At 48.6% G+C, this 22834-nt stretch overlaps 2 protein-coding genes across 20 annotated transcripts in view; one reads left to right on the top strand and one right to left on the bottom strand.

The window, feature by feature from the left end:
- WIPI1 (WD repeat domain, phosphoinositide interacting 1) overlaps positions 1 to 22834 on the top strand; it is a 34292-nt gene that overhangs the window by 5221 nt on the left and 6237 nt on the right. The window contains exons 3-12 of one of the 2 annotated variants that reach the window (XM_005282945.3): positions 1557 to 1726; positions 6571 to 6667; positions 11370 to 11467; positions 12389 to 12481; positions 12843 to 12913; positions 15041 to 15148; positions 16995 to 17159; positions 17791 to 17898; positions 19279 to 19400; positions 22088 to 22188. In XM_005282945.3, coding sequence (XP_005283002.2) covers positions 1557 to 1726; positions 6571 to 6667; positions 11370 to 11467; positions 12389 to 12481; positions 12843 to 12913; positions 15041 to 15148; positions 16995 to 17159; positions 17791 to 17898; positions 19279 to 19400; positions 22088 to 22188 — 1133 coding nt within the window. The remainder of the gene's footprint in view (positions 1 to 1556; positions 1727 to 6570; positions 6668 to 11369; positions 11468 to 12388; positions 12482 to 12842; positions 12914 to 15040; positions 15149 to 16994; positions 17160 to 17790; positions 17899 to 19278; positions 19401 to 22087; positions 22189 to 22834) is intronic. The other variant, XM_065563698.1, reaches the window with a different exon arrangement.
- ARSG (arylsulfatase G) overlaps positions 21509 to 22834 on the bottom strand; it is a 94345-nt gene continuing 93019 nt past the window's right edge. For 17 of the 18 annotated variants that reach the window (XM_042840982.2, XM_024104620.3, XM_065563691.1 and 14 more), the window contains one exon: positions 21509 to 21868. Coding sequence is in view for 5 of the 18 variants with exons in the window: in XM_024104625.3 (XP_023960393.2) it covers positions 21636 to 21868 (233 nt within the window). In the remaining 13 variants the exon portion in view is untranslated. The remainder of the gene's footprint in view (positions 21869 to 22834) is intronic. The other variant, XM_042840989.2, reaches the window with a different exon arrangement.

The following is a 22834-nucleotide window of genomic DNA, read 5'->3' as shown; positions in this document are numbered from 1 at the left end:
GCTCTAACCTAGATGCTCTGCTAAAGCCCTTTAATCTTGTTAGAACACAATGTAGCCTTATGCATACTGATCTGCCAAATAGATCAGCCAACTTGGTTTAAGGCCTTGAAGTCCTACATAGGCCACCCAAGGCCCTATGTCAAATTATACTATTTTGTCAACCAGATTGGGGGCCACCTCCTAGAAACATGGTAGTCCCAACAGATAGAGAGATATTTCAGTCTCACAGCATAGCTGGAACCACACAGTGTTCCTGAAACAGGCTATAATCTTAGATTTCTGCAGCCTTCAGAAACGCAGTTTGGTTCCACTAGCACTGGCAGCTGGAAGAGTGTTCTAATAGTGTCACAGACTACGCTGTTGTAACAGGGTCCCCCAAATGGTATAAGTGACAATGTTAGGCTGGCTGGCATACTTTAGGGGGACAATCCTGATCCATGCTAGTTAGAGAGCCCATACTAGAACCTTGCTATCTCCAGAGTTGCCTGTTGTTTTTACACCCCACTTAAAATATTGTAATCCAGGTCAAGCACAAGAATAGCATTTAAACAAGATTGGAGCTAGCATAGGCCTGCCCTCCGTGTGGGTCAGTGCAGGGATCATGTAGAATATTCGCTGCCTGCAGCTAGAGTGAAAAAGGAGGAACTTCTCCCAGGTTATCTGGGTGTATTGGGGAGGAGGGGTTGTGGTAGTAAGAGAAAGAGCCCTCTATATCAGGGGTTCTCAAACTGGGGGCTGGGACCCCTCAGGGGGTCACTAGGTTATTACCTGGGGGATCGCGAGCTGTCAGCCTCCACCCCAAACCCCGCTTTGCCTCCAGCATTTATAATGGTGTTAAATATATTAAGAAGTGTTTTTAATGTATAAGGGGGGGTCGCACTCAGAGGCTTGCTATGTGAAAGGGGGTCACCAGTACAAAAGTTTGAGAACCACTGCTCTAGATTTACAGAAAGTCAGCCAAAGTACCATGATGGCCCATGGCCACTGGGGAGGAAGAGAATATCCTATGTCTTATCTTCCTTTAGGCCATCCCCTTCCTCAGGGAGCCCAGAACAGTGCAGCATGTACTTACAGGAAATAAGTCTATGCCCTGCTTGTCCCATGTCTCAGGGAGTCCTATCTGTCCACTCACAGATTCATCTCTACCCCTGTAAGGAGCTTCTCTAGCTCCCTCCCAGGTGTATGTATTTCCCTGGATTAAGGTCAACACCTGGGAGGCAGGGCTCATTCCCCTCTATATCCTGTTCCCTCTTGATTAACTACAGCTGGAGGGCCCAAGGGAGGTCAGTCATTTGTGGCAGGTATTGCAGGCACTAAGTTCCTGTCCCCAAAGGAAAGACCAATCAACCCCTTCCTGTCTGGGCCCAGTGCACCCCCCAGCAGAAGGCCTAGATGCAGCCATGCCAAGGAAGGGTAATCGTTAATAAAAGCAGAACTCCATGACTAAGCACTAAACCCTTCAGCTCCTGAGCTAGGCTCAATGCATGGGGGATTTGACTCTTAAAGAGCCAGACCCAAGATGAAAGTAGATGTTTCGCTTTCTTTTGTCTGAGCAGATGAAATCCCGGATGTTTACATCGTGGAGCGCCTCTTCTCCAGCAGCCTGGTGGTCGTGGTGAGTCACACCAAGCCTCGGCAAATGAACGTCTATCACTTCAAAAAAGGGACGGAGATCTGCAACTATAGCTATTCCAGCAACATCCTGTCCATCCGGCTGAATCGGCAGGTAAGGGGATCGATTACTCGTGCATGAATATACGATAATAGTCAACTAAGTCTAAACGCAATAGGCCCGACTCTGCCTTCCGTCGCTCTGGTTTTAGGTCATTCTCGCTCCATTGACTTCTGTGAGGTTCTTCCTTTTCCTTTAGCCTTACACGTTCCTCTGCGCAAAAAAGAGAGGTCAGAGAGGCACTTTCACACCCACTGGTACCCACAGGTGATCTACTTCTTGAACTACTTTAGCCCTTAGACTCTGTCACTCAGTTACATCCACTTAACAACACATAACTTGCATCCCCTCTGAATATGGCTCAGGCATGTCCCTTAGTGAAATGTATGTTTTAAATACGTTCCTTCCCACATTTCCTTACAATAACGCCATGTGGGATGGGATGCTAGGTCATGGCCAAAGGTTGCTGGTGAGCTTTGAATTGGAAGATGATAAATTAGCAGTAAACAGTTATACGAAGCTGTTCTGATTAAACACAATCGCGTGCTCCAAAGGCATGTAAACTCTTTTTCTACCACATCTTCTCCCTGAATGCCGTGCTCTGGCTTCTGACCTACAGTGGCATCTTTGTCACAGATAAGGTAGTCAAAGTTAATAACACAACCCTGAGTGTAATTTGATCTATGGGGCTTCACCTGAAGGCTAATGTCTCAAATAGCATTCATTAGCAGCCCATAGCCTCGCTGTGTTTCCTGAGTCATGCTGAGGAAAGCTTTGAATGTCCACTGCACTTACCCTGTATCCTAGCGGCTCTGTTGTTATTTTTTAGGATTTAAAGTCTTCTTTTTTCCATAATCTCTTCCCAAATACACGATAGGTTATAAAGAGTGGAGAATATTACAATACAAAAATAAACGGACTGTATAATTGTATATAATCAACTGTTTCTAGGTTAGCAATAGTGAAACCTGCCGTGAGCATCTCCAACAGGCAAGCCCTGTCTTGAGTTTCCAGTAAAGTTTTGTTTGATCCCTATAGCTTGTGCTATACTGTAATTAACTTTGAACTAAATTAATTTCTTCACTGAAATGTATTGTGGCAGGTAGGAGTAGCTGGTAAAATCATCACTTCCGTTGGAGTTCTGATTTATGTATTGCAAATGTCAGTGTAGTTCTAGGAGCTCAATGTTCATTTTGGTGGCGCTCACTCCCCTGTGCAGTCTCATGGAACAGAAGGATGCCATGGAAAGGAAGGGTGGTACAGTGGTTAGGGCACTAGCTTGGGACTTGGCAGACCCAGGTTCATTGCTTGTGACCTTGGGCAAGTCACTTGGTCTTCCTGTGCCTTAGTCCCCGAGCTATAAATTGAGCGTAATCGCACTGTCCTGTCTCCCAGGGGGGTTATGAGGTTAAATACATTAAAGACTGAGGTGCTCAGACACCATAGATAGATGGTGTAAATGTCAAACACGAATCTGAGGGAAGAGCTGCATTATTCTAGTGATAAGGTCACTGTCCTGAGAAGCTAATGCTCTAGCCCAGGTGGATGCAATACAAAATGGTTATGTTGTCCCAGCACTGGAGAACAGACCGTACCAGGTCAGCACAGGAGAAATAAGCAAAAGGGAGTTTTGAAGGCACAGGAGGGTACTTGTCACATGGGATGAGAGCTCTTCCATACCTAGGGAATGATAACACACACCCTCTCATGTTTGCCATTGGGCATAACCGTTTATTTCACATCAGCTGTCATTAAAATGTGTATACAGTGTTGTAGCCATGCTGGTTCCAGATATTAGGGAGACAAGGTGATGAGGTGGTATTTTCTATTGGACCAACTTCTGTTGGTGAGAGAGACAAACTTTCGAGCTTGCATAGAGCTTGTCTTTGAAAGCTTGTCTCTCTCACCAAGAGACGTTGGTCCAATGAAAGATATTGCCTCCCCCACCTTGTCTCCTAAAAATGTGTGAAGCAGATTCATCTAGAGTGTTTGCAGGATGCTGTATGACAGAATCGCTGGCTTACCCAAATATCTGAGAGATCGTGCACAAAAATGTCTCTAAATACTGGAGACAAGGTGGCCCAGCTCCCTCAGTATGAATGCATTTTATTTCCATGCACTGCAGCATGAAATCAGTACAACCTGGGCCAAATTTATCTGTGGTGTAACTCTGACTTCAGGGGACTAATCTAGCCCCTCTTGCGAGTTAATCTGCTGGAGATCAGGTTATGCATTCACTGTGTTACTCTGAAAACCCTTGTCTTGGACCTGAGTATGGAAACCATACTGCACTGGAGAAAGTCCATCATAGTGTGAAACCCATCCAAGTCAGAGAATCACTGTCAGCCATGGAAGTTTAAATAAGAACAGATCTCTTTGGGCAAACAGTTTTGTCTTTTGATTTGATCTCTTAGTGGAAAATCTTTGTTATTCAAACCAAAGAATTCATTTGAATTAGACTCTCAATTGCTGTTGATTCATGGAAACACTTTATTTCCAGCCCTGTTATTACTTGCACATGGTGAAAAACAAGATTTTTTTTTTTTTTATGCTGGAGCAGGGGTTTGTGCTTTTGACTAGCGAGAAGCAGTGTTTGTATTTTAATGAAAATTCCCTGTGTTTTCCTTGGATCTCTTCTTGGCTGCAGTCCTGCTGCCAAATCCTTTTGATGTACTTAACAGAAGGACACTCGTTCCTTCTCCGTGTGCAGGTCAAGATAACTAGTCTGTTTGTTGGTGTCTAAATGAAAGCGTAGAGGAAAGTGCCATGGAGCAGTAAGCAACAGAAGTGATGCATTCTACATAATGTAGGTTGTATTGATGATAGTTCCGCCTCCCTCACCCCAGGAATTACTACACACAGTTCTAAGGCACCATCCCCCAGCATCTGAGCAAAAAGTGCAAACGCCTCCACTATCTCCTCATCCATTTCAGCCGCTCAAACCTGCCCTCCTTGGGCCCAGCTCTCCATTACCTGCCCCTTGTGCAGTGCTTTACACCAGTGCAAAGTGAAAGGCAAACGTGCCCAGTCTCATCCGGTTGCATTTGGTGCTAGTGTTGTCTGCTCAAGGGGCAGGGCAATGAAGAATTAGGCCTTTTGTCTGAAACTCTCCATGGACTTGTTCAGGCCTCCCTCCCTGCTCCCGCCACTCACCTGGTGTCTGCCTTGCTAGGATCTTGTTCCTCTTGGTGCAGGAAATTTCTCGTCCACAGCTCCTGTCACCTGCCCCTCGGACACTCCATCTCGCATCTGAAAACCTATTTTCATTCTCCCCACCACACACACGTCTCTCCCTCTGCTTCTCTCTACCTGTATCTCAACAGCATTGTATTGTAGAACTCTGTGAAGCCTTGAGACGCCTTTGCATACCATACACTTAACACATTTTATTTTCAAGTCTCCGTTATAAAGTTGAGGGCTGTTCTTTTGGAAAGTGCCACTGAAATTATGCTAAATGTAAACCTCCCTGGAAATCCTAAATGGTTTAGGGAAACAAAGCATTGGCTGCTGTGGTTAACAAAAATAGAAGCTTCTCTTATAAGAAGGCTTTGATTTCAAGTAGCGTTGGTTGAGCCTGTAGTTACACACCGAGGCCAAAGTTTTCAAACGTGGGTGTCTAAAGTGAGTCACTAAGATCCATATGTAGACCTTAAATAAGTGACCTGATGGCCAAAGGGATGGAAGCACCTGTAGTTGCAGATACCCAAGGATTCTGGCCTCGCCTTTTAGTGCCAGATTTTCAGAGAGGCTGAGTACCTGCCGTTTCTGTTGATGCTGGGGGGAGCTGCAGGTGCTCAGTTCTTCTGAAAATAGGCCCTCAGCTGCCTAGAGCTCCCTCTCTGTTACTCATCAGTGCAGAATACATTGGGGACAAATGTCTGACTACAGTGCCACTGTTTTGAGGCACGGTGCTGAGTGATCAGGGCCCTAATGTTAACATCATGACAGCAGTAGACACAGCTTTGAGGAATTCATGTGTTCCTGGCAATCCGTATTGGAAGTGTTTTCAGGCCAGGTGGGTGAGTGGAAGAACAGCACCATCAGATGGAGATGGTGCAGATCACATTAGCTATCCTACTCTATCCTACTGCCAAGATAGTGTTCCACCTGAGCAAATCAGCCACTCTGTAATGCGTGTCCCCTAGTTAGAACTTGAATGCAGTTGGCTATGCCATAGACAGCCATGGAGCGGGGAGCAGAAGATGGATTCCTGCTCCCTGATTCCAAGTTAAAAGGCACCCATGAGTGGCAGGTGCGTCTTTTGGAAGCGGTGGGAGCCTCATCCCTTGATTGGACAAAGTTAGAGTGAGTGTATTGTAGAGAGCAATGCCACGCTGTGGAGGAAATAGACTAGAAGGGATCTAACAGCCTCTTCCCCCTCCAATTTTTATGATCGTAAAGTGTCCTGCTACTAAAGAAGCCACAAAGAGAGAAATGTTAAAAGGAAAAGCCTGGTTGGGGTGGGGAAGGAATGAAACTCTGTGTGGTTATGAAACCATCCTCATGCCCATGGTTAAGGCTGCACCCAGATAATCCCCAGCATTCGCACAGCACTGTACATTTGCAAGTGCTCTTTAAAATCCGCTCTCTCATAAAATCAAGGCAAAAAAGATTGGGGGTCTAATCTTGGTTCCAAATGCAGGCTGTTCTTTGCAGTCATGTGGTGCAAAACCGAGGGCTTCTCAATTGCAAGGGATTTGAGAGGAAGATCTTCGCCTCTCTGATCCATTTTGGAGTTCAGAGATGCCTGGTAACGCTCTCTGATGGCAAGGGCCTGAGTGAAAGTGTGAACTCCGCTGTGAAAGACAAATGTAACTGGCACCTGCTGACATGTTTGGTGTGTGTAGGGGGACGGTTAACAAGTTGTGGTTGTGTACCTGTCAACTGTGTTGTTGCAGAGGCTGATTGTTTGCCTGGAGGAGTCGATTTATATTCATAACATTAAGGACATGAAGCTTTTGAAGACAATCCTGGATACCCCTTCGAATACAACAGGTAAGCAAAGGAGATCGGATCAAAGGAAACTAATGACAAGCCGGGTGTTCTGCAGAGAGCTCCACAGATCTGAAACTTCGCTGTAAGAATTTAAATCAAGCCAGTGTCGGCATTCTTACTAACACATTTAGTTTAGTGTTGAGAATTCAGAAATGCACCGAAGAAAGTAAATATCACCAGTGACCTGTACGTGTGAGAGGAGCCTTGTCCCAGCAATGCAGAGCTGGGGGAGCGGGAACCAGGGGTGGAGAGGGTGCACAGCTGAATGGGTGAACTGCACCAAGTTACAAGGAAATAACTTCACTGAAGGACTCTGGCAACACTGCTAGGACTCGGTCTAACTGCATTTATCTCACTGCAACACCCTTGTTGTAGATTGTATAATACATGGCTGCCTTTAAATTCCCAAACTTGGGTTGGCTACGATCGACACTCTGACATGAGTTATGGTAAAAGGAAAGGGATTTTGTTCTCTGAGTATTAGGTTTTTAGCTGAGGACCTTGGAGGTACAGCATCCAGGCTGCATGTATAACTGACAGGTCTAACTGCTCTAACCCCAGGATCCAGCCTACACCAAAATCTCTTCCATAGCTGACCTCAAGCAGATAACGTTCTGTCTCAAGCAACCACTTAAAAGCATCTCTAAAATTCCCAGTATAGTTTAATTCAGCCATACAATCAGGTGGCCTTGATGCTCTCCTCTCCCACATCTTAACCTTTCTGGAATTTGCCTTTATTTTTAGATAAAGTAACAAAGTCTTAAGGCAGGACCATACTTAGACTTCACCCTATGAGATCCTTCCTGAATGGGAAGATTAGAATTTCTCCCTTCAGGACTCCCTGCTCTTTCTTCTAGCTGTCTTACTACAGAGATGCTCCCAGCCTTTTGTGTTCCTGTGCAAATGAGACCCAGTTGCTTTTGCTGCCAGGGTGACTCAGCAGAATAGCTCTGCATCTCCACATGGGGTCTTGTAGCTTGACACTTGATTATAGATGGAGAATCGTGGCCCAGATTCTCTCCAGGCCAGTGTAGACCCTAACAGAGGCCTGTGGCAGCCCGAGAGGTGTTTACCGTGGTGGAAAGTCCTTGCAACTGCTCCTCTGCCAGGGACCTGCATGGGGCCAGCCCCAAAAGTGTACAGTGCTGGGCGGGGAGTGGGGTGTGGCCAGGATGCCTAGGTACTGCACTAATTCAGTTCATCTCTCTGAGCAGCGTCTGCCAGAAGAGCTCCCGTGGAGCCTGGCCCCAACTTAATGCCGTTCCTTGCCCGTGGCAACCTCAAGGGAGGGTAGGCAGCAGCAGAACCCACCTAGCTTCCCTCAGCTGAATCCCCTCCTGTCTTCCTTAGGGGAAATCCAGCTCTACCTCCAGTAGCCAACGATTTATTTTGGTGGTGGGAGGGTAGTCTGCAGTGGCTGCTTAAGGTGGGTACCTCTGTACACTGTTCCGATGTCACAGTGAAGGATTGTGGCCTCTCTCATTGTAGAGTCACTGATGCAATTCATCTCCATGGAACAAATGCCGGGCTCCTTGGCTTTCCGGGGACACAGTGCCTGGCCCTCCAGAGTGACCTACTTCCGTCTCTTCACAGATGGTCTCTTGCTGAGGATTAAACATACTAAAGATTCACATATAATTTAATGATTTTTAAAAAAAAATCCCCCAAGGGACACAAACACCCAGGCATGCTGCTGTTCTCTAGTAGCTGGAAAGGGTCATCGTCGTGTTTCAAAAGCGACAGCATGTGATGATAACATGGATTATCTGAGACGCCAGGGCAGTCAGTCAGTATATTGATGAAGGCATCAAGAGGGGGTTTGCCGCATACAGCAAACCATATATAGCCAGTGTCCTTGAGCTGGAGGGGAAATGCTCTCAATAACTCTCTCCACAAACTCACTGCAACCAAGTGTTGGTGAAACAACGTTTCCTGCCGTAGTTCCACAGAGAGGAAGGTTGCATCTGATTAGTGCTGCCTTCTCAGTAACATTTTGGCAGCTTCCTCAGCACAGGTAAATGCCCAGCGAGGGTGAGTCTGACTGTGGTTTTCATGTGCCTGAGGGAGCCACCCTTGATCATTGGAGTGCTAACAGCACTTAGCGCACTGAGTGATCTTCATCTCCCAAGAGCTTTACAGGCTGCTAACAAGCCCTCTCTGGCCATCACTGTGAGGGAGGAGAGGGAATACAGCCCTATTCTGCAGACGGGGGAAACTGGGGCAGGAAGGTTAACGAGTCCCCCAAAGCCCCAGAGTGAATATGGGCCGGGGCAGGAAGCTGACTCCTGAGTTCACGGTGCTCAGATCCATTCGAAGGCTACGAGATCGTGTCCGTGGGGAGTTGTAATTAGGCCAATCGCATTTTTACCAATGATGTCAGTTGCTCAGCTGTGGGATGGCTGCAGTACATTGACCCTGGCAGGACATTCTGCTCTCACAGGGAAGCCTCTTCCAACAGGCTGTTCTCTTGCTGAACTTTCCCTGGGCCGGGAAGAGCCATATTGCCTGGAGACTTGAACTCAGCCCATCTCTGATTTTTGTTTCCCTCCTCTCTCTCAGGGACTGTAGCATCAGGCCCGGCCTCTGCTTCAATTTCCCCTTTGTGGATCCAGTAATTGCATCAAGGCTCTCCTGTATCAAATAACACCCCTTCGTGGGTTCTGGTTTATGAAACTAACAGCACAGTTCAATTTCAACTTAAGTCAAACTAGTCTTCCCCTGACTCCTGCAGCCCCTTTGTGCACCCTCCGCCTGCTCAGTTATGCTAAGGACTGGACGGATCCCTGGAGTCTGACAGTCCCTGAGGTAGCAAGGAGCTAGCCACGTCTGCCCATCCTGAGTGGCACCCAGATTCTGGGCCCATGTTTGCTTAGTTTGGGAGCCCTTCACTGTGTAGTGTGAATACTCTGCACCGTAGGAAGGAGAAATCGGACAAGTTGCACATCTACCTCGGTGGCTGGGCTGCTCTTTGTGCCTTAAAGAGGTCAGCTCTGTATATTTGTATTCTTACCTTTCCCTGGCCTGGTTTCCTGTTTGAGTCTTCCAGACAGGCCTGTAGCGGGGCACAATTGACTCAGAACTCCGCTTCTTAAGCTTGAAAATTCTCTAGATCCTGTGTCATCTCCAGCCTGACAGGAAACGGTTACACTGAACATTCTCCGTGGTTGCCTTTAAACGGTAATGACCGATAGCCAAGGCCTTCCTTTTGAGGGAACTCGTTCCTTGTCTCTTTGGCCTTTTATCTGCATTTATTATTAAAAAGTCTCTGGTGTATCCTTGATCTCATTTCCTCCCCTCTTACCCCCCCAAAATCACACTGTTCAGGCTTTATCAGCTGCCTTGTATTATTTTAAATGCTTTTCCCACTGCTGCCAAGTTTATATGGCTGCAGCTCACCTCAGTCCAAGGCAGAGCAGTGACTAGCACTGTATAAATACCCTAGATCGATAAAGGGATATCTCAGGTTATTGGATGCTGCTGTAGCGCCGGGGCTTTTGTTCAGTTATAAACAATGATCTGAAACACTAGCTGGAACTAATTCTGCACTGCTGTTGGGCATTTGCCAAGGCAGTATCCTGGCATGACCGGCCCCGTGAAGTGTGTGTGGGGGGAGGTGCATTTCCTGTTTGGAGAGCTGAGCACACAAGCTGGCCGGATATCAAATAGCCTCTAACTCCATAGGGTCCCCCACATGTGGCACCTTCCTAGCAGTGCTCCATTAGGTTTTACAAACCCACTAAATCAGAAATCCATGTTCTTGCAAGGCCAGCAGTCCCCTACGTTCTAACAGCAGCTGCAGTGTGTGTTTGAGGGTGACAGCATTGGTTCTGGAAAGAACCGAGGTTCATTTCAGTACATGGACAGAGGAGGCAGGGATGGGCCATAGGCCGAGCGTGCAGTATCCTAGAATGAACCCTGTTACCATCTGATAAGCATCTGGGCTCCTGTCCTGCAGCCGGACACTCCCCCAAGAGGTGGCACGTGAGATGGGCTGGCATGCCATGTGGCGTACTCTGCACAAGGTCCTGCAAGCGCTGCAGCCAGCCCTGAGAACAGGCTCGTAGGCACCCAAAAGGGAAATGAAGACCTGTTACTTCAGCTACCCCTGAAACTCACATGAGGGTAGGAAAGATGGTCTAGTGGATGGGGCACTAGATTGGGACTCAAGATCTAGATTCAGTTGCCAGCTCAGCGACAGACTTCCCATGTGCGCTGGGGCAACTCACTTAGTTACCCTGTGCCCCATCTGTAAAATGGGGATGCTGCTTCTCTATTGCTCAGGGGTGTTGTGAGACTAAAACCCATTAGTGGGTGTGAGGGATAAGGACGTAGCTAGAGAGAGCCCTTTGAAATGTTGCAAGTGATTTATTCTCTCCATTCCCAAGGGTGGTCATTCAGATGAAGGGGGAGAAACTGGACCCAATATTGACCTCTAAGAAAGAATCCTTTAAAAGCATCTTGGAGGGTTATCAGCCCTACCGTCGCGTGCCAGTAGGTGTCACCAGAGTCGAGGAATTTCCTAGTGATTTCCAGCCCACTCTTAGGGAAAGCCCATATGTTGCGTGTGACTGGACACTCCTCCCCTGAAACAATGGAGCTTGAAAATCCAGCGTTTCTGTTGCTGACTGTAACCATTCCGTTTTTATTGTGTGTGCTCACCCTATTCCTGACAGCGTTTTTCTTTGCCTTCATGCCTTGCTAGGTTTATGTGCACTTTCTATCAACCATTCCAACTCCTACTTGGCGTACCCTGGCAGCGCGACTATTGGGGAGATTGTGTTTTACGACGGAAATAATTTGGTAGGTGTGAAGTGACTAGAGGGTTTCAGGGCATAGACATGTGGATACTGCCATGGACAGAAAATAATCTGTGTTGATAAACAAAGACCGCTACAGAAATGCCCAGCTGAGCCCTTTTAATAAAAGAGAGAGAGCGAGAGAAAAGAAAGTCCACATAACCATACTGCACAGAAATCGACCACTAAGCTTTGGGGTCTTCTCCACGCCTGCTCATCCGGACACGGCACGTAGTTAAACAAATTATCTGACACGTGCCCAGAGCAAAAGTACTGAATTTAAGCTCTGTATATTCATGGACTAGTGCCTTGGTAAGGAGAGCAACCTTCATGAACCTCCTGAATGTAGTGACCCGGGAGAAATGTGTCATCATGAAAGGAGCTAGAGGGCAGATAGAGAAGAGCCAGTGAGCAACTTAAGCTGCTCGGTGAGTGGCGTATAGTGAGAATTATTAGCAAGTCCCCGGTCCTCCCTTGCCAGGGTTTCCTTGGGGTAAAATCCCAGGAATCGGTATTGTCTTGTAATATTAAAAGTTCTGCAGAGAATGAACTGTCCCCAGAGTTCAGGGCTGCTTTTGCTCAGGCAGGTGCCAAGCATCAAAGGAGAAGGGTAGGAGGGCAATCACTACATTGTGGCCTGATTTTGAGATGTGCTAAGCACCCATAACTGCCAGAGGAATTGTAAGTGTTGGCACTACTTGGAATCCGGCCCAAACTTGCTTTTGTAACATGGTGGCTGTGGTAGGAGGAGAACTGGGGGCGAGGGGGAAGGAAGCATGAGATACCTCCTGGATTTAGCACTAAGCTCAAAAGGCACTTAAGGGACCTCTACGAATCAAGTGTTATTGGGTATGGAATGTGCCACCAGATAGCAGGCGGGAGCTTCGCACTTTGGATTACACCCCTGTTACCTTTTTACCAACAGAGAACAGTCTGCACAATTCCTGCCCACGATGGGCCCCTCGCTGCAATAACCTTCAACTCCACAGGGTCGAAGTTAGCAAGCGCTTCAGAAAAAGTGAGTGAAAAGCCCGCTGTGAACACTCTCCTTAATGCTTGTGGGTTTGCAGGTTTGCGGAAGATCCGCAGAGCAATCCAGTATTTGGATTAGATTGTTTGTTCTATGGGAAGTGGTATCTGTCTCTGTTTCATGACAGTGAAGCTCTAGTATTGATTGAGGGGAGGAAGGGAGCTGGGGGAGAACAAATGAAAGAAACGCAGTTGTGAGGAAGAGATTTGATTTTGCTTTGCACCGATCCTTGGGTGGGAAGGTGGAAATGGCGTTTGCATGTTCTGAACTCCCCAGAGAAAGCATTGAGGAAGGGGCATGTTTCTGTTCGCCCTGCTTTCTGCATGACCTTTATCCTGCATTTTTACAGGGCACGGTCATTCGTGTATTTTCCGTACCTGATGGGCAAAAACTCTACGAATTCAGAAGAGGAATGAAGAGGTCGGTTCACTCCTTAAAATTGTTGACAAGTATGCAAAGGGATCAAGTAACAGCACGTTAAATACATTCTCACTGCAGACATTCTTGACCATGTAGGACCTTGGCTGCTTCGGCATATGTTACTGTCCTTCTATAGGAACGTGATAGGGCTGTGTAGCTCCCACATTTTGCCTCTGGCGAGCTGAGTGACACAGTTCAATTGCTTGCAGAACTGGGTGATTCCAGAGAATTGGAGGCAAATTGGACACATTGACTCTCACCTTTCCTTTCAAGTGGAGATTATACAAAGAAAATTGGATTTCCACTCTAAGGCTAAGTCTACACTGGGGGGGGTCGATTTAAGACACACCAATTCAGCTACGCAAATAGCATAGCTGAATTCGACATATCCTATTCGACTTACCTCGCTGTGAGGACGGCGGCAAATCAACCGCCGCGGCTCCCCCGTCGACGGTGTTTACTCCTACCTGCGCTGGTGGAGTACGCGCGTCGATTCGGGGATCGATTTATCCGTCTAGATGAGACACGATAAATTGATCCCCGAGAGATCGATTTCTACCCACCGATCCGGGCGGGTAGCGTAGACTAGCCCTGAGAAATGAAGTTACAATAGTTATACCATTCTACAGAGATCTGATTCTCACTTTGCCTGGGCTAAGTGGGTGCTAAAAAGCTACCCGTTCTGATTCGGTTGGGTAAATGACAGTGCCTTGGTCTAGGCTAGAGGTAGGTCGATGTAAGCTGCCTTACCTTGACCTAACTCTGTAAGCGTCCAGACTAAAATGTAGCTCCCGCTGGTGTAACTTGCTCACTCCACTTACTTAACTCCATCTCCGCGAGAGGCGTAGCGCTTAGGTCAATGTAGTTAGGGTGACGCAGTGTCAGTGTAGACACTGGGCTGCTTACATTGACTTTCAGAAGCTGTCCCACAGTGCCGCACACTGACAGTTAAATTGGTGCAAGCGTTCATGGCGAGGACGTGCACCGCCAACACAAGGAGCAAAGCGATTTAATTACTGCGGTGGCTGTACGTCAACGTAACTTGGGTCAGCTTAATTTTGTAGCATAGACTTGCCCTGTAAGGCACCAGGAAATCAGCCCTGTAGAGCTAGCTAACGTGCATCTGAATCATCCAATGCCAGGCTCAGAAGAAGTTTGAATCACGTCTTTGGATTCTTCTCCACTATTAAGGCCTTGCTGACACTAGAAAGGCATACTGCTTAACTATACCAGCATAGCTCATTCTTGTATGGAAAGAAGAATAAGATCTACAGTTGTAAGGCCTCTTTATCCGGGGATAACTGTATCCATACGAGGGATTGTACCAGGATAACTATATTTGTACCCTGACCAGTATAGTTCTGTTGGTACAAAATCTGCATAGACCAGGCCTCAGAAATCGCTGGTGAAAGCAAGGGGCATCCCCTTTCCTCTGGGCAGTAAATAGAGCAGCTCTGAGCACTCTTTGCCTCCCCCATGACAGCACCATCTCATGCCACAAGACTGTCCCACCTCTTGCCTTCCGTCATCCAGTGTTGTGTGGCTGGGAGATGAGCCTACGTAGCCCTGTCGCTCTTGGCAGTTTCCAGAGAGGCACCAGGCCGCTCCTCCATAACCCTAGTACGGGGCGCCGGAACGGGGGAGGGCAGGCGGCCATGGCTTCATCACTTTTTACCGGCTGTAAGGGCGAGCGACGGGAGAGAGAGGGTGGGGAGGAGTGAGTGGGGGGGAAAGAGGGGTTTGGGGGGAAGGGGCAATGCGGGGGGTGGGGCCTCGGGAAGGGGCAGCCCAGGGGGCGGGGCCGCGGTTCAGGTGCCAGTGGCCCCCTCACTTTTAGGGAGCTTCTGCTGCTCCTGCCCTAGTAATGGGGCAAGGCCACGTCTCCACTCTAGGGTTGTGTTTAGCCCGACCAGCCAAAATCATGGTCCGTGCTAAAACATTGCTAACGGGGCTTCCCTGGCAGCGCAGCCAGGGCCTACTTGGGCAAAATGTCTCACCAGATCGCCAGTTTCTGGGTCTTCTTCCGTCAGTGGAGAGGATTTACAGCTGGCCGGGTGTGGCTGCTGCGGTGTGTCCCTTTTGGTTGTGCGCCGTTCGGTGACGGGCCCTTTGTTTTCTCTGCCCTAGGTACGTGAACATCAGCTCTCTCGTGTTCAGTATGGACTCGCAGTTCCTGTGCGCTTCGAGTAACACCGAGACCGTGCACATCTTTAAACTGGAACATACCACTGACAGGTGAGAGGCTCTGAGCTAAGCCATGTGCCCCAGAGGGGAACGAGCACACGTTACTGTTAGCGTGAACGAGGCCTCGTGCTTTTCCTTCCGTGACACTGGCAGCAAACTGCCCTTTTGGCTTAATAGCCTGAGGGACTTGCTGCTTGGAAGAGCTCTCTGCTCTCTCCTGCCTTTGGCTGGCAAGTGATGTCAGCACCCCAGGCTCACCTCTAGCTTCCCGCCCTCCCTGCCAGTGTCTGGCCGTATCCAGCAAGGTCCCCCCCTCTCGGCAGGATGCTGCTGACGTCGGAGTTGCTATGGCAAATCCAAGCAGCGTTGCTAAGGAGCTGCTCTGTGCTTGTGGCTGGACGCAGGGAGAAGGGTCCCACCACAGGCAGCAAAGCGATTAGCTGGCCATCAAGTTCATGGAGTTTGCCTGCTGGAAGCATTTCCACCACCTGTGGGCACTTCTTGTTACAACTTGCTGCCCCAGCTGGTACTCTAGATGAATCCACTGCAGGAACACGTTGGCTGCAAGCCTTGGCCCCAGCAAGGGGAATGTTTAAATCTGAATAGAAAAACACTGCTAATCTGTCGCCGAGGATCTGCTCTGAGGCGGCCTTCAGGGCAGAGGTTGCAAATGAGGTCTTTCCCCTGCGGTCTGCAGAGAGGGCTTGGTGTCGCAGTTCCCATAGAAGCTGTCTGTACAGACCAGCACGGTGAGGACAGCTTCCCTGCCATACAACAGGCTGTCTGCATGTTGCCATAAGGGTGGGGGTTCTCACATTGCGGGCTCCATAGTGCTCTCTGCTTGGCATCGCCCGCCAGCAGGAGGACCATCCTTGGAGACACATTCCCCATGCAGATCTGATGGGACTAGTGCAGTTTTAAATCAAGCTGTGTAGGGGCAGTGTGGCCTACTGGACAGAGCACTGGTTTGGGACTCAGGCGACTTGGGGTTCTGTTCCTAGCACTGCCACTGGCCTGCTGGGTGACCTTGGGCAAATCACGTCGTCGCTCTGTGCCTCGGTTTCCCCCTCTGTATACAGGAGCTAATGATACCTGTAAATGCTGTACTGTCTGTAAAGCACTTGGAGATCTACTGGTGAAAATAGCTATATAAGAGGTAGCTTCCAAATCCAGTCATCTAGAACAGACCATATTCAAGGCTAGTAATAAGCACTGGAATCCCACTGAAGTCAATAGGAGTTGCACCCACTTACAACAGGCCAGAATTGTGACTGTGCCACCCAGCGCTGGGGCTGGGGCTGGAACTGGGACTGCGGTGGGGGTGCTCTAGGCTCCTGCAGGGGCAGAAGGGGAGAGGGAGGGACGGGGCCTTGGACACAAGGGGAGGGGCCGAGGACTAGCCTCCCCCAATGGCCAGGTCACCCGCCGCCCATGGAAAGTAACTTGTTTTGTTTTTTGGACAGGCGAGTAAAGTGTTAATTTTTTCCCATGATCCTCCCTGGAGCGAAGGTGGGGGAGTAGATTTTCTGTCTGGGCTGGTCCATTTGAATTACGCTTTAGCAAGCCTGCATTAAAGCAGGTTCCATTTTACTGGCCATATCTAACACTCCAATCCTGCAAGTCATTCTCTGGCGGGAATGGGGGGTGGAGGGTTTGCACAAGTTACCAGCAGGACATTTTTCTCTTGGTGCAAGCAAGTCATGGGTATTGGGTAAGGGGGGTTATGCAAAGACTGTTGAGGGAACTCCTGTGATTCAACTGGCAAAAGGAAGATGCCTGTACGGTTGTTTTAATTTGTATGTACATTTTAACTAGCTCTGGTCTCTGTTGTTTTGTTGATGCTAGTTGTGGTAGCTACTGCACATAGCCTCAGTGACTGGTGTTTTATTATTCCCAGCCGTCCAGAAGAGCCTCCCACCTGGAGTGGTTACATGGGAAAGATGTTTATGGCTGCTACCAACTACCTCCCTGCTCAAGTGTCGGACATGATGAACCAGGACCGAGCCTTTGCCACTGTGCGCTTGAACTTCTCTGGACAACGGAACATCTGCACGCTCTCCACGTAGGTTTGAACATCTGCATTCTCTTCTCCCCATCAGCTGGCAAAGGGTGCTACAGACACACAACACAACTGGATTGTTTCCTGATGTGGCACAGGCAGAGAAGGGGGGGGGTGTATTAGCTTGTTGAAGGTGCATTTACTGCACATAGGTTACCTACGACAGTCCACTCAAGGGATATGGCAGGCAAAGGTGGAGGTACAGATTAGGTCATCTGCACAGCCCTTCCTTAACTTTGGGTGATCACTTAGGTCTTGTCTACTTACCTATCTGCATTGGTTAGTTAAACCAGTGCAAACCTGTGAGTGGACCCTTTAAGGCTATGTCTACACTACAGGTAACCCGGGTTGGATGGGGTCGGACACGCCCCATGCCTGGCCTCACTTGCAGGGCTTTAGCTCCTTGTCTCTCTGCTCCAGTGCAGGGTGTGCACTGCCCATCATGGGGGAATCTAGGGCAGCGGGAATGTGCGAGGTATGTATGTGAGGATAGCAGTCAGACCCTGGCCATAGCTGTAATTCCATGTGCTACCACTTGAAGGGCAGGCAAGCGCCCCTGGTGGAGCCGCCCAGCTCCGCATTCCTCCCACAGTGCCCTGCTAGCACAGAGATCCATCACTTCGTTTCTTATTAGGATTCAGAAGCTGCCACGACTCTTAGTTACAACATCAGACGGACACCTTTACATCTACAACCTAGACCCTCAAGATGGAGGAGAGTGCGTCTTAATTAAGAAACACAGGTAAGTGCTTCACAGGTGCTCTGAGCCGCTGGGCCTGACTGATGCAAGGACTGATCTTTAAAAAGGGAAACTTCATCCGAAGGAAAACGAGACACCAGGAATTCAAAAGTGACTCGTGATTTTGGGTGCTCAACCTGAGACTCTTTGAAGGAGTCTGATGCCCAAAGGGCAGATGCTAGGCACTTCCTGCCCCTTCAGCTGTCTCCAGCTGAGCACCCCAACATCCAGGCCTCACAATCACTAGCCGCTTTGCGAAAATCTCAGCCTGGAGCCGCTCTGCTTTTGGATGGGGGACATTTGCAGCCCACCTCTTTGGAGAGGTTTGTTCATCTCTGAAATTCTGAGGCCTTGATCTTCTACCACCAAAGCCAAAGTACATCCACTGCAATCCGATCCTCTGGCTGGAGAACGTGGTCCGTGCGCCGGAGAGGCAGGAGTACTGCCCCTCTGGTGCTCTAGAACCGATCCGGGAGGAGTGATAGTGCAAGGCAATACAGGGAGCTCCCATAAACACAAATAGCCGTCTGGCAGAGTGCAGTCTTCTCCTGTGAGATTGTTTTAATCATAGGTGCCGACTTCCCCGCTTTCCTGTGGGTGCTCGACCCCTCACTCCCGCCCCTGGCTCTGCCCCCACTCCACCCCTTCCATGAGGCCCCGCCCCACATCCCCTCCCCCTTCCCTGCCCCTATTCCAACTCCTTCCCCAAATCCCCACCCCGGCCCCACCTCCTCCCCTGAGCACGCCATGTTCCTGCTCCTCCCCCTCCCTACCGGAGCGTGCTAACGCTGCCAAACAACTGGGGAAGCGCTGGGAGGTAGGCAGAGGAGTGGGGACGCGGTGCACTCGGGGGCGGGGGGGAGGGGAGCTTGGCTGCCGGTGGGTGCAGAGCACCCACTAATTTTTCCCCGTGGGTGCTCCAGCCCCGGAGTACCCACGGAGTCGGCACCTATAGTTTTAATTTGTATGTCCATTTCAAATGAATAACCCCAGCGGGTTACATAGCTATGGATAATCTTAAGCCTTTGGGGTGGAGTGGAAGAGAATATGTGTCTGTCTATCCGCCTAAGCATTGTCTGTTAAACCCACAAAACGAACGTATGCTCCAGCGTGCCTGGCCAATTCACACATCAGTGACAATGCATAGCGCAGGCCCCAGATGGGCCCTTTCAGGTTCATGTTTGGTTTCCTTGTTTCTGTGAGCTCCTAAGGTTTTTGTAGCAGGGTTGGCCTCTCACAGAAACTTTGGATGAGTATGTTACTTAGAAGCTCATTATCCATCACTGTGACCTGTACCGGGGCATTGTTAGAACTGCTGCAGAGGAGGGGCGTGGACAGGATCAAGGCTAACTCTTATTCCTTCTCTTGCTTCAAAACAATTAGCCTGCTCGGCTCGGGAAAGACGGACGAGAACAAAGAAAATGACCTCCGGCCTCCATTACCTCAGTCTTACGCAGCAACCGTAGCCCGACCAAGTACGATGCCTTCATCTTCATCCAGGCCAGGTGAGCTGGGCTTGCCCCAGGGGCTGGCATCTCTGCAAGGGTGACCAGGTGAAAGCTTCTTGGAGCAAAGTCAGAATTTTTCACAGCAGAGCATCGCTGGGCAGAAACTTCCCTGGCACTGCGCTTTCCATGTTGCAGCCCATTGAAATGACTTGGGATGTTTTGTTCTGCTTCACCATCACCCTGTTCCTGCTATCAGGTCCACCCAGGCTAATCCTTATGCTCACACAGTGCCCTTTGGGTCTCTCAGGGCCCTCCTGCATGCCTCCAACTACAGGATGGACTTTCATTGCAATCGAGTTCGTTGTAAGTTCCATGGTGGTGTCCTTCCCCACACCCCGTGTTTTTTATTATGGTCACCACTTCTGAAATGCCAGTGCTCATGTATGCATGAGGCAGAGGGTTGCTCGAGTGAGGTGAGCACAGGAGAGGGCATCGGGAACATCTACATTTGAATTTCCTCTCCAATAATGACTCCCTCTGTAGCCTTGAGCTAGTCACTTAGGCCTGGTCTACACTGGGGGGGGATGGCGATCTAAGTTACGCAACTTCAGCTACGTGAATAACGTAGCTGAAGTCAGCATACTAAGATCTACTCACCGCGGTGTCTTCACTGTGGTAAATCAACAGCTGACGCTCCCCCGTTGACTGCCTGCGGCTTTCGCGCCGGTGGAGTACCGGAGTCAACGGGAGAGCGCTCGGTGGTCGATTTATCGCGTCTAGAGTAGACGCGATAAATCAACCCCCCCGCTGGATCAATCGCTGCCCGTCGATCCAGTGGGTAATGTAGACAAGCCCTTAACCTCCTTGCGTCAGATGACACCATCTGTAAAATAAATCTGGCCCGGGTGTGTTGTGAGGTTTAATAATGATAAATCTGTGGAGCTACACCGTGTATTTCAAAGAGCTCTGAATATTAAAAGCACTGTATAAATATTCAGTATTACTCACCCTACTCATTTGTAGCATTGAGCCCTGTGGCAGCACCTAGGTCTGTAAATCCATGTCTTTTCCCCACCCTTCTCTGGAATAACCACCACACCCTTTATAGATTCTTGTTCAGAGCTTTGAACGCTTTCCAGATCTGAACTTGTGGTCCATCCTTGCTTGTAGCCAGGATCTGTGCTGTATGTCCAAGAACCCTAAACAGTGTAAGTAAGTGACATGTTGAGGAAATCATTCTTGGCTCTAAAGAGTCTGGTCTTTTGATTTTTCAGGAGTGAGACAAACTGATTACCGTCAGTTTACTGCAAAAAAAACCCACATGTTGTTTTCCTACTTCACAGGGGCGTCCTAATGATGAATTGGCTAATACTTACTTAACTTTCAGTCATCAAAGTGATCCAACGCTTTGAAAGTAGGGAGCACTAGCTAAGTGCTAAGCATGATTAATAATGATCAAAATTATGCTGCAGTTCCGCTGGGAAGAGCCGTTGCTATAGCCTCACTTGCATTACAATTTGTTACTGATAACAGTTGTCAGATCTGTGTCCAACCATTGAGACGGTGGTTGTTCATAAAAAGCCCAATCTCCATGGTACTGCGTCGGGATCGCTACAGAGTCTATTGAAACCACTTTGCCTCTTCGTACAGAAACTAGCTCTAAAATGGTGCAGGAGTCCAGGGGGTGACTGCCCTCTTATACCACCTCGTGTCAAGATTTGCATACACACTAGACAATAGAACAATATTTTTATTAGAGGGACCTGGGCTTGCACTAATGGACTCAGTCACCTTTAACACATCTCCTCCCCAGTTTAAAATAAATTATTCCATCATGACAGCTGCCTTGCAGAACATTGTATCTAAGGTGATCTGAAATATTGCTGTGTGTTTTTAATTAGGATTATTTCTGGTTTCTAATTCTTGGGAATAAATCAGCAAGACCAAAGTCTCTGACAAGCTTTTACCAAAACGTGGAGTGTGATTCCTTAGCAGTTTGTTAGCATCAAGCAGTCTGCTTCCTTTCCTTATGCAGAATGCATGCCAGGGAGAGTGAGTTTGCAGGGGTGGGTGTGCATCTCTCCATGCACTCGGGCACAACTTCTGTTAATATTCAGTGGAAGTTGCACATATCCACTGAGAGCAGAAATACGTCCTCTACAAAGGTCCTTTTACCTTTTATTGCTGCAAGGTGCAAATGTACTTTAAGCTAGATTATTTGGTTGTCATAATAATTGAAGAAACAAAAAGACAGTGAAACAGTAATAAAGCATTATTACAGTTTAAACTCTTTCACTCTTTGGGAACACAAGCTGGCGTGATCATTTCCCTGGCCATTAGTCTGTATAGCATGAGATCTAGTTTACTGTTGAAACTGATTTCTTCGTTAAGCCTCTTTCTTTCGTGCATCCTACAGAAACAAATGCCACATCTTTGAGTTCTTCCAGGTCTTCTGTATGAATGACTCATCTCTGCATGGCTGTTAAAGTTACTGCAGCAAATTATCCAAGCCCCTCTTGGTTTGCCTGTGGTGGGAAGCAGAAAACTTATTTTGCAGACGCTAATGCCTGAATCTGTTCCCCAGGCTACTGCTGGCAAAGACCACACCCCCCGGTCCCCCGGCTACTTTGTCAAACTGCAGCTCTGAGCTCAAATGCAGTGAGAAGATGGTGTCTCTACCTGTTCAGCTCTGAGCTTCTTGGATTCATTTGTCCTTAGTCTTTTGCCTTTCTTTGTTTCTACAGGTTACTCAGAAGATGGGGGTGCCCTGCGAGGAGAGGTTATCCCAGAGCACGAATTTGCAACCGGACCAGTGCGTCTCGATGACGAGAATGAATTCCCTCCTGTGAGCATTAGGAGTCCCTAAAACGGCAGTACAGCCCTCATGCTAAGAAGAAAGTATTAACTTCTTACAGAAAAGATGATGTTCCCTTTCTCTAATGTGCCCCGATCCATTATCAAGCCTATAACAACTATGTTACAGGGACACCGCCAGGTAGTTTATGCCCACAGCTGTGGCCGCTAGGGATGGGGGTTCAGCCTACAAATCCTAACGTTAATTAGAGAGAGGGCTAAGCAAATTCCCAGAAATTAAGCACCTACAAATGTGGGTGAAGTTTGAATCTGGATCTGACCTTTAAATCTTGAGCCCGTCTCTCATATTAATAGAAATAGCTTTAACTGCGACGACGGCAGCATTTTTAACAAAAAAATTATTCCCCCCCCAAGTAGTATTTTCAGTGCAAACATATCCCAGCGTTGGGCTGGTGCAGCTGCAACCTGAAGTGACCAGAACAAAAGTAAAAGTGAGCCATCTTTTCATTCCCAAGCTGAGTGAAATGCAAAAAGTCCCAGGGGCTGCGGAATCAGAGGGGCAAAGGGGGCTAACGCCTCCACAATGGAAATATTGGGTGGGGGGTGAGGCTGATGTGTGCTTCTACCCTGGCAGGGCATTCTCTATACCATGCACACATGCATGACGGGTGGTAGGG

This window comes from Chrysemys picta, chromosome 12 (assembly GCF_011386835.1).
Source record: "Chrysemys picta bellii isolate R12L10 chromosome 12, ASM1138683v2, whole genome shotgun sequence".
NCBI classification, from domain to species: Eukaryota; Metazoa; Chordata; order Testudines; family Emydidae; genus Chrysemys; species Chrysemys picta.
The sequence above is the reverse complement of the archived record's forward strand: the minus strand, read 5'-3'. Positions and strand labels throughout refer to the sequence as shown.